Genomic DNA, 12,649 nt, shown 5'->3' on the forward strand with positions numbered 1-12,649 from the left:
GCGGATATGATCTGTAATACCTGATCGGTACAATATCTACTAACCTGATCAATACAAGCCCCCCCCCCCCCCCCCCTCTCGTCAGCGCAGACGTACTTGCTTTTGATTTTGACGTTCAACGTCAGACGTACTTCGAGATACTTCCGTACTTTCCGCCAATCAGCGCACATTGTCCTGTCCCGGGAGAAATGTTGTGGGAGCGGGCGGAAGTTGCCCAATCTGGAACAATCTCCGAGGCTGCAGCTGGACCTTATTGCCTGTGGCGGTCACATGTACCCATTCTGCAATCTGTTAATAAAGTTTTCAATCAATCAATCCTGCAGTGCAACGTGACCCAAATCAGCCAATGCCCACAGTGCAACACTCCAATTCAGCCATTGGGTGGGACGGTCACGTGACCCAAATCAGCCAATGGAAGCGTGTGGGACCTCAGCCTGCGGGACCCCAGCCTGCTGGTGCTGTGGTTCTGCAGCTGGATGCATCTCCACCTGATGGCGGGATGCAGGAGAGGTCCCGGACCTCAGGACCGCCTGGGAGACAGAACCCCCCAGTCAATAAAGGTCATTCATTCATTCATGTCCATGAGGTAAAACCTAACAAAAGGACCCAGGGAGGACCAGGAGGCCACAGCACAGATGTCCTCCACCAAGGCCCCCCCTAACAGGGCAGCAGAGGTCGCCACACCACGAGTGGAGTGCGCCCTGACGCCCCCGGGGGGGACCTGTCCAGCCAACGTGTAGCAAAGGGCAATGCCCTCGCACAACCAATGTGACAGGCGCTGCTTGGATAGCGCCTTACCCGCGTGAGGGCCACCGTAACAAACAAACAGTTGATCGGAAGCCCTGAGATCCTGCGTCTGACTAAGGTAAACCCTCAGTGCACGGACAGGACATGACAGGTGAAGGCTCGCCTCCAACCCACTAGCTTGAGGAGGCGGATGAAACGCCTGAACCACAATATCCCTGGAGCGAAAAGAGCTCCGGATATTCTTCGGCACGAAGACTTGATTAGGCCTCAGAATCGCACCGCTATCGGCCCGAATAGACAGGCACTCAGGCCGCACCGAGAGAGCACACAGCTCACCCACGCGCTTAGCGGAGGTGATGGCCAAAAGGAACGCGGTCTTAAAGGACAGCCGATCCAATGGCGCCTGCTCAAGAGGCTCAAACGGGGCCTCCGACAACCGGCCCAGGACCAGTTGGAGGTCCCAACTCGGAGACAGAGAACGTTCCACAGGCTTGAGATGCCGAGCGCCAAGTAAGAAACGTTTCACGAGAGGGTGGCTGCACATCGTACCGCCCTCAAAACCCACGTGACAAGAGGATATAGCCGCGGCGTATACCCTCACTGTCGAGGCCGACAGCCTATTCAGGATAGACTGGAGGAAGGAAAGAACAGAGTCCAGGGGGAAGGACACTGGGTCCAGGCCCCCAACCTCACACCACTCTTGAAAAGCACACCACTTACCTGCGTAAAGTGCGGTAGTGGACGGAGCGCGCGCGTTCCGGATGGTGCTAACCACAGTAGGGTTAAGACACATCCCCTCCAGACTCACCCTTTCAGCAGCCAAACCATCAACGGCTGCCCCAGAACAGGGGGCAGACACAGCATTCCGCGTGCCTGAGAGAGGGCCCGCGGCGACCATGGAACAGGCCACGGCGGGGCTACCAAGAGCTGGATCAGGACCGGGAACCACACAGCCGTGTCCCGGCCCGGCGCGATCAGGATCAAAGTCCTGCGCTCCCGACGTACCCGCTCCAACAGCTGAGCTATCAGGTGTATGGGGGGAACGCGTACAGAATCCCAGGCGGCCATGGATACATCGAGAAGGCATCCACCCCCAGAGGGGGGTTGTCCTTCCGACTGACCGAGAACCACAAGGGGCACTGGTGGGACTGTCTGCTCGCAAACAGGTCCACTGTGGCCTCCCCGAATCGGTCCCAGACCCGCCTGACTATGTCGGGAGGTAGTCCCCACTCGTCGGGATGAGGACCGCCCCACGACATCACATCTGCACCCACATTCTCCCTGCCAGGGATGTGGAGAGCCCTCAGGCTGCGCAGATTGAGAGACGCCCATAGCCAGAGCTCGACCACCTTTCTGGAGATCAGCTGAATGACCTCTCTGCAAATGCAAGCGAGAGGACTGGAGCAGCCTGGAGCTACTGTGTCCTCAGAGGCAACAGATCTGGGATCAGACTGGCAGGTCTCGATTCCACTGAGCTCCACTGCAGCAGATGGAGGGCACAATAAGGTGGGCCCGGCTGATCCATCAGAAGCTTCCAAATGCTTGCCTCAGTAAAGACGTAAACGATCTCCAAGAGGCTCTCGCTGCTCAGATCAATTTTGAGTTCCTCTGTTGTTCTGGGATTATGAAGATCTGGCATGGATTTGCATTTCTGTTTGTTTGGCACCGATGAGGTCCTGTTTGCGTGAGTAAGATAAGAATCTGGTTCACTAGCTTCACGGCGTATGGACGGAAGACACTGTAAGAGAGGAAGATCTCCATGTCCTCCTCCGCTGACAGGGTCTGCTCCTCCTCCCAGATTGGAGTGAAGAACTGGTGCTGCAACCTTTGGCCACTGCTCTCACGTTATCAATGATCTCAACAGAGGTTTTAAAGGCAGATGGAGATATGTGGCTTTCAGAGATGGATCTCATTATGCTATCAGAGATGATAATGACACTAGACGTTGATGGCATGTCCTTGTGAGAAAAGGTTGGCGACGATGGGCAAGATGCTGACAAAGCGGTTGTCATGTCTGGGTCAATTCCGCTCTGTAGTTTCTTCATGGGAGAGAGATGATTGCTCCATTTCTACCACCATCTGCTGCTCTTTTCCCATGACTACAGAATCATCTGGCCCCATGCTCTCCATGGTTGATTCAGGACGTGGGAGAGGAACTTGTTCACCTTCATCTTTATGCTGCGGTAGAAGTTGAAGACCGCAGCAGTGGAGCGGGTGGCACGTGTCGTCAGGCTCTGGTGTCTGAGAAGTGGAGGATGGTGCTAATCTGGTCCATGAGATCCTCTTCTCTTTCCTCTCGCTCCTCCTGAGGGCGCACCAGGAAGTAGACGCTTACCTCTTGGCCATCTGGTGTGTGAACAATATTAGTAAGTCCAAATCCCTGCTCCATAATTCAACAATTTTATAATTTTCAAAAAAAGAAATTACAAAGTAAGAAAATTACCATTTAATTTAGTGATTATAGTAAAATTATAATACATTTTTGTGATGGGATAAGTAAAAGATGACATCCTTACCCTATAGTGTGATCTGGTGTCCTGGACAGATTATGAACAACAGAAACATACATAATTTTGTTGATCGGGGACAGGCATCGCAATATTGTTTTCTTTCTATTTTGATACACTTTGTGGGAAATTGTACTTATTATTATGTACATACCTTGTAAAGAAAACGTGAATAAACAAACTAAACAATCCATGTTAAGCTTCTGAGTGTTGGCCTGCTCATGTTACATTGTAGCCACTTGATGGCGGCAGCTTTACGGTACGGTATTCAAGGTGCATTATTCTTCCCACCACACTGTAGAGGAAACCTGATGTGACTTTCACCTTTTTGAATGATGACACAGACACAAGAGAACATGTAATAGACATATTTATTATCTCCATAACTATATAAATGTATTTCTTTATAAAGATAATTTGACCCAAAAGCAAGACAAGCCCTTAATAAATTGCAGAGAAGCCACCATCACCTTGTGACGTCTGTGGTTATTATCACATGACAAACAGTGTTTCTTTATCAAAAAGTAGGCCACAGTAGAATACATTGTATATCTGGACATGCTCAATTTAGGAGGCATTCATCTCGATTTCCAACTTGCTTGCGGCTACATTACTAAAAGCACCAAGGCCCTATATATTTTTTTTCTTTTCTGCTGCAGTGACTCTCATTCATACCTATACTGACTGTGTGATGTCCTTTAGAATACCCTAGCCTAGTTTATTGACAGAATAGACAATCACACCAATAACCCCAAGGTAAACACTGTTGTGATATTATAAAGCTCATCAAGGTTTGTATACTGTAACTTATGAGGCCCGCGATGCTTTCGGACCACAGTGAAACAAGTCTCTTTTGGACTATGACGTTGGCTGGCATAACCAAGTCACCCGCTACAGAGTCTCTGAAATGAAAAGGATTCTGCTACGGTTGCACGTTGTCTTATGCATCATACTAGGATATAAGAAAAAAAGGCACTGTTTCGTGAAGGGATGAAAAGTGTGTGCTGTAAGTGGCGTTTTTTGGTTTGTTAAAATAAGTGGTCTACATGTGGCCCTACCAGATAGCCGTCAGTGGTAAACATAAAATACATTTAGCTTGGCAAGATTTCTTGAAATAAGTAAAACTATCCAGGGTTCTCTCTCCTGATTGGATAAAGTGGGAAGGGATACTGGAAAATATATTTTCTGTTTACTGCAGAGTGGAGGGACTGGGAGACCCATGTTACTGACCAAACACTATATCAGTGATGGCTGTCGGAATGTAGAGCTATTTAACACTTATTTTAACAAAATAATACTTACAGCACCTTTAAGCAATGAACTGTGCTAAATTACTGCTATACACTGATACATATTCCTCCTCTTATCTGTAACAGTGTTTGACATATTGAAATAACTTAAAACTCCTCTACATTGTTAAAGAATTTCAGAAAAACCTGGATACTAAATTTGTGTCTGGATGTCACGTTCAATTTCACGGTGACGTTCAGGAAAGAGGATAGTTTCTCTGTTGAGTGGATGATTCATTACATGGCTTCACAGTAATCAGTACTTAGTATCACCAATAGACCTGGAGTCACAAACATATAAGTGTCATGTGACACCAAGTAACAATCCGTTTGTTTTACGTAACCGTATATAGACTTAAAGACCATTCGTTTAGGGTTACTAAACAATGATTTGAGATGTAATAAATGTATTTATATAATAAATAAATAGCTGTGTTGTCAAAAATGGATGGCTTTGCTTTGGTTTCCAACATGTTAACACGTGACACTTGGTATCGGGTTTTAGTATTGGGGAAATTCTCCCGGCACCTCTTAAGCCTCACATCAGGCCCCATAACCCACAGCAGCACCGGTGCATCCCTGTTTAACAGGATGGGATAGATTGTGAGATCACACACATAAGGTCAGTAGCATCTCATGATATACAGTACGAGTGCATCTCAGTTTGATTGGTGTGTTCATGTGAAAGGAGGAAGGGAAAGGAGGGCCAGGACTAGCCCTGTTGAGTCACACTGCTCTCCAAGGCAGGTGGGTACCCTCTCTGTTAGTTCCTAATAACATTCAGGCCAGTGAGGCCACATTTGAAAGAAGCCTGAACTGAAAAATATTAGCCGTGGGCAACTTATTCATCCCTGTGTGTGTGCATTATTATCATTGAGGGCTGGCCCTCATATACATTGATGTTGAGTAACAGACAGTTTGACTGTAGCAGAGTAGCTCTGCCTGAAGCCTAGTAAGCCCAACATCTCTCTTGGCCTGAAGCCTAGTAAGTCTAACATCTCTCTTGGCCTGAAGGGGGGATTCCCCTTTGGCTGACTGGCAGATGTTCGGTTTCCCATGGGTTTGAAACCAGGTGGGTTACGTGAGTGGAGCACATTCAGAGGCTGGTGGTGTACTCTGCCCCAGAGTCTGAGGCCTTGTCTTTGTCCCCCTCTGTGGGCACACTGCTGTACTGGCACTGAGGAGCTCCATCAACAGCAGACTTCAGTGGCTCTGTCACTGTTGGCGGAGGCAGGCCCTGCTGTGATGCCCATCTGTCCTTTCTATCCAGCCAGTAGAAAGAGACCATGAGGAAGAGGGCAGATGAGGCAACCACAACGCTGCAGGCGAAGAACACATAGTAATACTGCCCCGTGTTGTCCACCAGCTTTCCTACAGGAACAAACACAAAAACCATTACATTAGCAACAACTGAGCTGGTCCCTCTTACAAAGCTCTATAACTAATTGCAGCGGATTCTGAGGGTTGAGTCAAAATTCGTTCTGTGTGTGTTTTTGAAGGGATCAACAGAAAGCTCTTGGCAAAGGGGTGAAAACACAAACCGCTGCTGAAATATAGTATACAATTAACTTTTTCTCTTTCAAATCGGTAATGGCGCCTTCCTCTGTGGTTTTCTGGGAAAGCTCAATGAATGCTTGGTGCTGCCAGCCCTGCGTCGCCTATAAAACACATTACTATCACTGTTCCTGTCAGGTCAAGGTGCTGATCTTATTGACGACCAGTGGTGGCAGCACCAAACGTTTAATATAATAATAATTTTATACTGTATTTCAGCAGCAGCTTGTGTTTTCACCACACCGGCCTTTGTCGAGACTCTTTGAGCTTTCTGTTGATCCCTTTGAAAACACAATGCAAACTTGCAATAATTAGTTAGGACGACTTTTGACTTAACCCCTCAGAATCCACAGCGGTTGCACATGAATAATGGGTGTGCTTGATTTAGGTGTGCCAGTGAACCAACATTTGCAATAGATTAGATTAGATTAAATTAGAAATTAGAGTCAACAATAATAGTATTATCAATGCCGACTCACTGCTGCACCTAAATCTAGCAGACATATGGCAAAAAAAATAAAAAAAAATAAAAATGCGTTTGCCCTGCTATGACATCCTTGAAACCGGTCCATTAGTAGACTAACTTGTCACTGGGGTCTTTGCCACCAACTGATTAACGCATACAGTATAGTCACACTGTCTTCCAAACACCCAGCCTGCTCACCATGTTCCAAACAAGTACACCTTTTATGGCTGTAAATAACTGCTAGTAGGTCATTTCATTTGTAATTTGATATACTATGTGTAAAGTTAGAATTTCCTCCCTTTCCTGTTCGAATCCAGCTCACAGCTCCGGGGTTGTCACCAGCTTGGCTGGCCGTCTGCACTGATACAATTGGCTGTATCAGAGGGTGGGAGAAGCTGGCGGGGTGGGTCCGGGTCGTTGTAAACAGCGACTCCTACAGTTCGGTCGGGGCGCCTGCTAAGCGTGGATTGGACGTGAGGGGGATAGTGTGGTCCTCCCACACGCTACGCCCTCTCAATGAGAATCCGCGCTGCCAGGTGAAAAGAAGCGGTGATTGGCTGGACGTGTGTCGGAGGAAGCACGTGGTAGCCTCCACTCTCCCAGATGATCTGACTGTGGGGGGTAAGTGCGCAGTGATCAGGAAGGGACTGGGAATTGGCATACGACTAACATTGGGATGGGAGAAAATCGGAGGAAAATGGAGGGGGAAAAAGACCAATACAAAAAAAAAAAAAAAATGTCCTCCCTTTCCAAGAAAACCTGGCATGAGACGCCACACAATCCGTGTTGACACATGGTACCAAGGTAACGCAGCTCCACTGTGACTTGGTGGGTGGCGGAAGTTTTAGTTGACTTATTACTAATACAATTTCATTATCAAACTATCCTTCACTTCACAAGTCATTTTCAACTGACTTTGTATATATGAATCAGAATCACAAATCGTCTTTATTGTCACGTCCCTATTATATTACAGCATAGGGGAGGGACATTCTTTGGTCTTGGCTCCTCTGCCTAGCAACAGCATCAATGTAAGTAGTACAAAAAAGAAGCATAAAGATTAAAGAATTAGCAGCATATCAATGATGGAATTCTTTTAAACAAGAATTCCACATTATTAGAATTAGAATTATACATTCTTATAATACAATAGTCACAGTGTGGGAAGTAGAATCAGTGAGGAAGTAGATCTGGATCCTTTAACAAACACTGGAGGTGTAGTGAGTGCGAAACAGTAATGTATGCAAATAGGTAGTGTGTGCAATCAGTAGCAGAGGCGATACGATAAGAGCACTGTATTACTCCAGTCACAGGCCGCTAGCTGTCCGTTAGGGTTTGTTCATGATTCTGACTGTTTGGGGGAATCAACTGTCCTGGAGTCTGCTGGTCTGGGCCTTGAGGCTGCAGGTACTGTGCTGCAGGAGCAATGAGAATTGTAAACCACAATCATCAGCCGAGATCCGTCATTGAGAGCTTGTCAACTTCTGTATGAATTACCCACCGTGAGCACTGAGCCTACAGTTAGTTGTATATTTTGTACATTTTAAATGGTCCTTAAAAATGATAAGCAGATAAGTAGATAGGGCGACAGTGGCTCAGGAAGTAGAGCGGTCGTCTGGTAATTGGAAGGTTCCCGGACCTCCCGGTTCTATTCCCGCTCCTCCCAGGCAGCTTGTCGAAGTGTCCTTGAGCAAGACACTTAAACCCTAATTGCTCCCAATGAGCAAGTTAGCACCTTGCATGGTCGCCTCCGCCGTTGGTATGTGATTGTGTGAGTGAATGGGTGAATGTGAGGAACAAAATTGTAAAGTGCTTTGGATAAAAGCGATATATAAATGCACCATTTACCATTTTATAAGCACATCTCTGGAATCACAACAATATACGCTTTTGTCTTTAATAAGCAGTAGATTTAAAGAGGCCCTTCTGTATGACTGCATGTAATAAGCAGACGATTTAAAGAGGTCCTTCATGACTGCATGTAATAAGCAGTAGGGGAGAATGGGGGACGTTGTCACAGTAGGTAGGTTGTCACATTCATTATATTTCACCACCAGAGGGTCCTGTCTCCCATACTTTAGTATTTAAATGTCCAGAATTGGGGTCAGAGTTCACCTACATTGTCATCTTTGGAGTGAAACAGCTACATTTGAGGTGAGAGGGCTTTTTGTGTTTTTCATGTCCATTTGTAAATATTCTGCTCCTCAGTATTTTTCTTCTAGGCTTTTACACAATTGGTTTATAATGAAACAATTATTAATCTTAAAAAGTGTGAAGGGATAGCTATAGTTTAGATTGTTGTTAGCTAGCTAACTAGTTGTTAGATGGCTGTTAGCCTTGATGCTATCAAGACATTCCAGTTGGGGTTGGTCGTCACATTTTCTTTGGGGTTGGTTGTCACATGGAGTGCCCAGACCCTACATTTGCCATCACTGTAACAAGTGAATGAGTGTTCTTATTATTTTTTTTATATATAGGATGGCCTAAAGATGTGTTCCTGTTTATGTTCATGTTAAGATGCATTAAGTTATGTATTTGTGAACTTGTCAATGCAATTAAACTTTCAAATTTAGTTCTGCCTTCTTGTCTTCTTTTTAAGATTTGTTCCCATTAAAACACATGGTGACAACCAACCCCATAGTGTGTGACAACCATCCCCATGATGGGGTTAGTTGTCACAATGTGTCAGAGTGTCTTTGATAGGTGATTAACTCTTTGTTACAATACGTTGGAAAATGAGAGGGATACACATTTCAAGCCAACATCTTAAGCTTCAATTTAATGTAGGAATGACTATTGAAAGATGTTTTGATAATGAGCAATTCACACTAGAGTAAAAAGTGTGACAACGTCCCCCCCCCCCTCCCCTTCTGTATGACTGCATGCAATAAGTAGGGCTGACCTTCGATATTTTTTTTGGAATTCGAAGCTTCAGGGCCGAGATTCGATTTTAATTCGAAGCTTCGAGAGAGAGAAAAAAAAAAAGGGAAATCATTTCCGTCATTTGAGGCTTTATAAAAGCAGCACAATGAACACAAATCTGTCAGTGCCGAGTCCGACCTCATCTTAAATAACAAACAGCATTGCTTGTTGTAATTAACAAAGAGAGGCAGAGTTGATTTAGCAAAAAAAAGAAAAGATAATCATATTTTTTTGATCTTTTCTTTTTTTAATAATCGAATTTTATTTTCATATTCGAATCCCATGCCCATCGAACAAAGCTTCGAAGTATTTAAGAAAGCCCTAGTAATAAGACTGTGGAACTCCCTGCCCCCACACATCCGACAGTCAGACTCACTCTCATCATTCAGATCACAACTGAAGACCCATCTGTTCAAACTCGCATATTCACTATAACCTCCATCACTGCCCAATACTGTTTGTTTGTCTGTTATTTTAACTTCACTGTTTTTTATACTTCTTGTTGTTTATCTTATTCTTTTCTTAACCTTATCTTTTAACTGCCTTGCTTACTGGGCATACCCACTATAACTGCACCCTGTGTGCCACTGTTTTATATGTCATACGTTTACATTGTTCGTCTTGTTTTTAACTCCACTGACACTTTTGCAAAGATCATTGTTTTAATCCTGATTGTTCTGTTCTTATGCCCTGTAAGGTGACCTTGCTGTTTTGAAAGGTGCCTCCAAATAAAATGTATTATTATTATATTATTAATAAGCAGACGATTTAAAGAGGCCCTTCTGTATGACTGCATGTAATAAGCAGAAGATTTAAAGAGGTCCTTCTGTATGACTGAATGTAATAAGCAGTAGATTTAAAGAGGTCCTTCTGTATGACTGCATGTAATAAGCAGTAGACTCTGTATGACTGCATCATGTAATAAGCAGAAGATTTAAAGAGGTCCTTCTGTATGACTGCATGTAATAAGCAGTAGACTCTGTATGACTGCATCATGTAATAAGCAGAAGATTTAAAGAGGCCCTTCTGTATGACTGCATGTAATAAGCAGTAGACTCTGTATGACTGCATCATGTAATAAGCAGTAGATTTAAAGAGGTCCTTCTGTATGACTGCATGTAATAAGCAGTAGACTCTGTATGACTGCATCATGTAATAAGCAGAAGATTTAAAGAGGCCCTTCTGTATGACTGCATGTAATAAGCAGAAGATTTAAAGAGGCCCTTCTGTATGACTGCATGTAATAAGCAGAAGATTTAAAGAGGCCCTTCTGTATGACTGTATGTAATAAGCAGAAGATTAAAGAGGCCCTTCTGTATGACTGCATTAATTTGCAGAAGGACAATAATGTGGGGAATGCAACTGTGTAGATCAGGCAGGGTAACGGCAGCAGAACTCGAGAACTACAGTACTAGGAATGTCTGATCACTAGGTGTGTCTAACTCTTACCTAAACTGCATGGACTACAACGTATAACGTATGACATATATCACGCGAGTTAGGGTACCTTATGTATACAGCACCTGTGTATACTGTATACCTTACTTACTCATAGTATATATTCAGATCCTAAGTGTTATTGACCATATTTATTGTAATGTATTAAACGAATAGGGCATACAGACCCTCATCTGCACCTTTGATTACACTGCCTAGTGCCTACTTGCTCATATGCTTATATTCAGAGTTAATTATATTGTTTACACTGCTTATTTTAACTTTTCTACTGTACTATAATTGTATTGCCTATATTTATGTCTTCTACTATTACCATGCCCATACCTGTACCTCCTCTCTCCCATGCTGCTATGATGCCTGAATTTCCCCAAAAGGATCAATAAAGGAATATCTTATCTTATCAAAGAATCCACAAACCAATAGTCAAAGGATGTTAGCGACTAGACAAAACCCTCAGATTATTAACGGAACGTAGACCAAATGCGTCCACATTTTTATAGGATTCTAGCATATTTTCATAACAATAGCGAATATTACCGTTTTCATTGAGGTTTCTTACAAATTAACGATGCTTTATGTTGTCCTTTATATGCCGATTATCATTAAAATCTTAAATTGTACCATATGTCCCCCCTTTTTATTTATTTTTTTTATCTTTTTCCCCCTCCTTTTTCCTCCGATTTTCTCCCATCCCAATGTTAGTCGTTATGCCAATTCCCAATCCCCTTCCTGGTCGCTGCGCACTTACCCCCCACAGTCGGTCTGGGAGAGTGGAGGCTATCACGTGCTTCCTCCGACACACGTCTAGCCAATCAACCGCTTCTTTTCACCTGGCAGCGCGGGCTCTCACTGAGAGGGTGTAACGTGTGGAAGGATCACACTACCCCCCTTAGATCCTATCCGCGCTGAGCAGGCGCCCCGACCGAACTGTAGGAGTCGCTGTTTACAACGACCGGACCCACCCCGCCAGCTTTTCCCACCCTCTAATACAGCCAATTGTATTAGTGTGAACGGCCAGCCAAGCTGGTAACAACGCCGGAGCTGTGAGCTGGATTCGAACAGGCAAATCCAGCGTCTCCGGTGTTGGTGACAAACGCAATCTCCGCTACGCCACCTGACCGCCCTCCAGCGCACTTTTGTTAAGATAATTAGTTTACCATTCGCGTTGCTATACCGAGGTCGCAGTAATAGTTTACCGCTGTTCAGATCACGGCGAAGAATAGACACATCTCAGTGACCTGTGACCTGTGCTAAGGATCTTGGGAAATGTATTCATGTAGTTTTCAACATTTTCACCTTTTAATTTTAAACCAATGCTGCCATCTACTGACAACAGAAAGTGTCTATCGTCACTTCCGTATACAGCGTCGCCCGAAACCCATTCTAGAGATTCCCACTTTTTACTGGGAATGGGGCGTGGCCATATTTGGTCCCAGACAATAAGAGTGGCTGCGATTGGTCACCGTGATGTTAGATGACCGAGAGCGAGAATTCCTTTAGTTGAGATTGAGAACAAACAAAAACAGACTTATGTCACTGTGGTGTATTATTAATATTAGAGCCGGTTCGATTAATCAGTTGGCCGATTTAATCCGCAGATATTAAACCTTTTTACAAAACATAATGCAGAGGAAAAATGCTTTGGGTAATTTAGAAATGTTGTCATCAGTCTGTCCAGCAGCGCTCTGACACCTTTGGTTGCATAT

The 12,649-nt window shown here is 44.6% G+C and overlaps 1 protein-coding gene across 1 annotated transcript in view; it reads right to left on the minus strand.

The window, feature by feature from the left end:
- Window positions 1–3,607: 3,607 nt before the first annotated feature.
- slc16a5a (solute carrier family 16 member 5a) overlaps window positions 3,608–12,649 on the minus strand; it is a 51,076-nt gene continuing 42,034 nt past the window's right edge. Inside the window, exon 5 of the mRNA XM_084323239.1 lies at window positions 3,608–5,914. Within this exon, the coding sequence (XP_084179365.1) occupies window positions 5,640–5,914 (275 nt within the window). The 3' untranslated portion in view covers window positions 3,608–5,639. The remainder of the gene's footprint in view (window positions 5,915–12,649) is intronic.

This window comes from Notolepis coatsorum (genome assembly GCF_963971535.1).
Source record: "Notolepis coatsorum genome assembly, chromosome: 10".
Taxonomy (NCBI): domain Eukaryota; kingdom Metazoa; phylum Chordata; class Actinopteri; order Aulopiformes; family Paralepididae; genus Notolepis; species Notolepis coatsorum.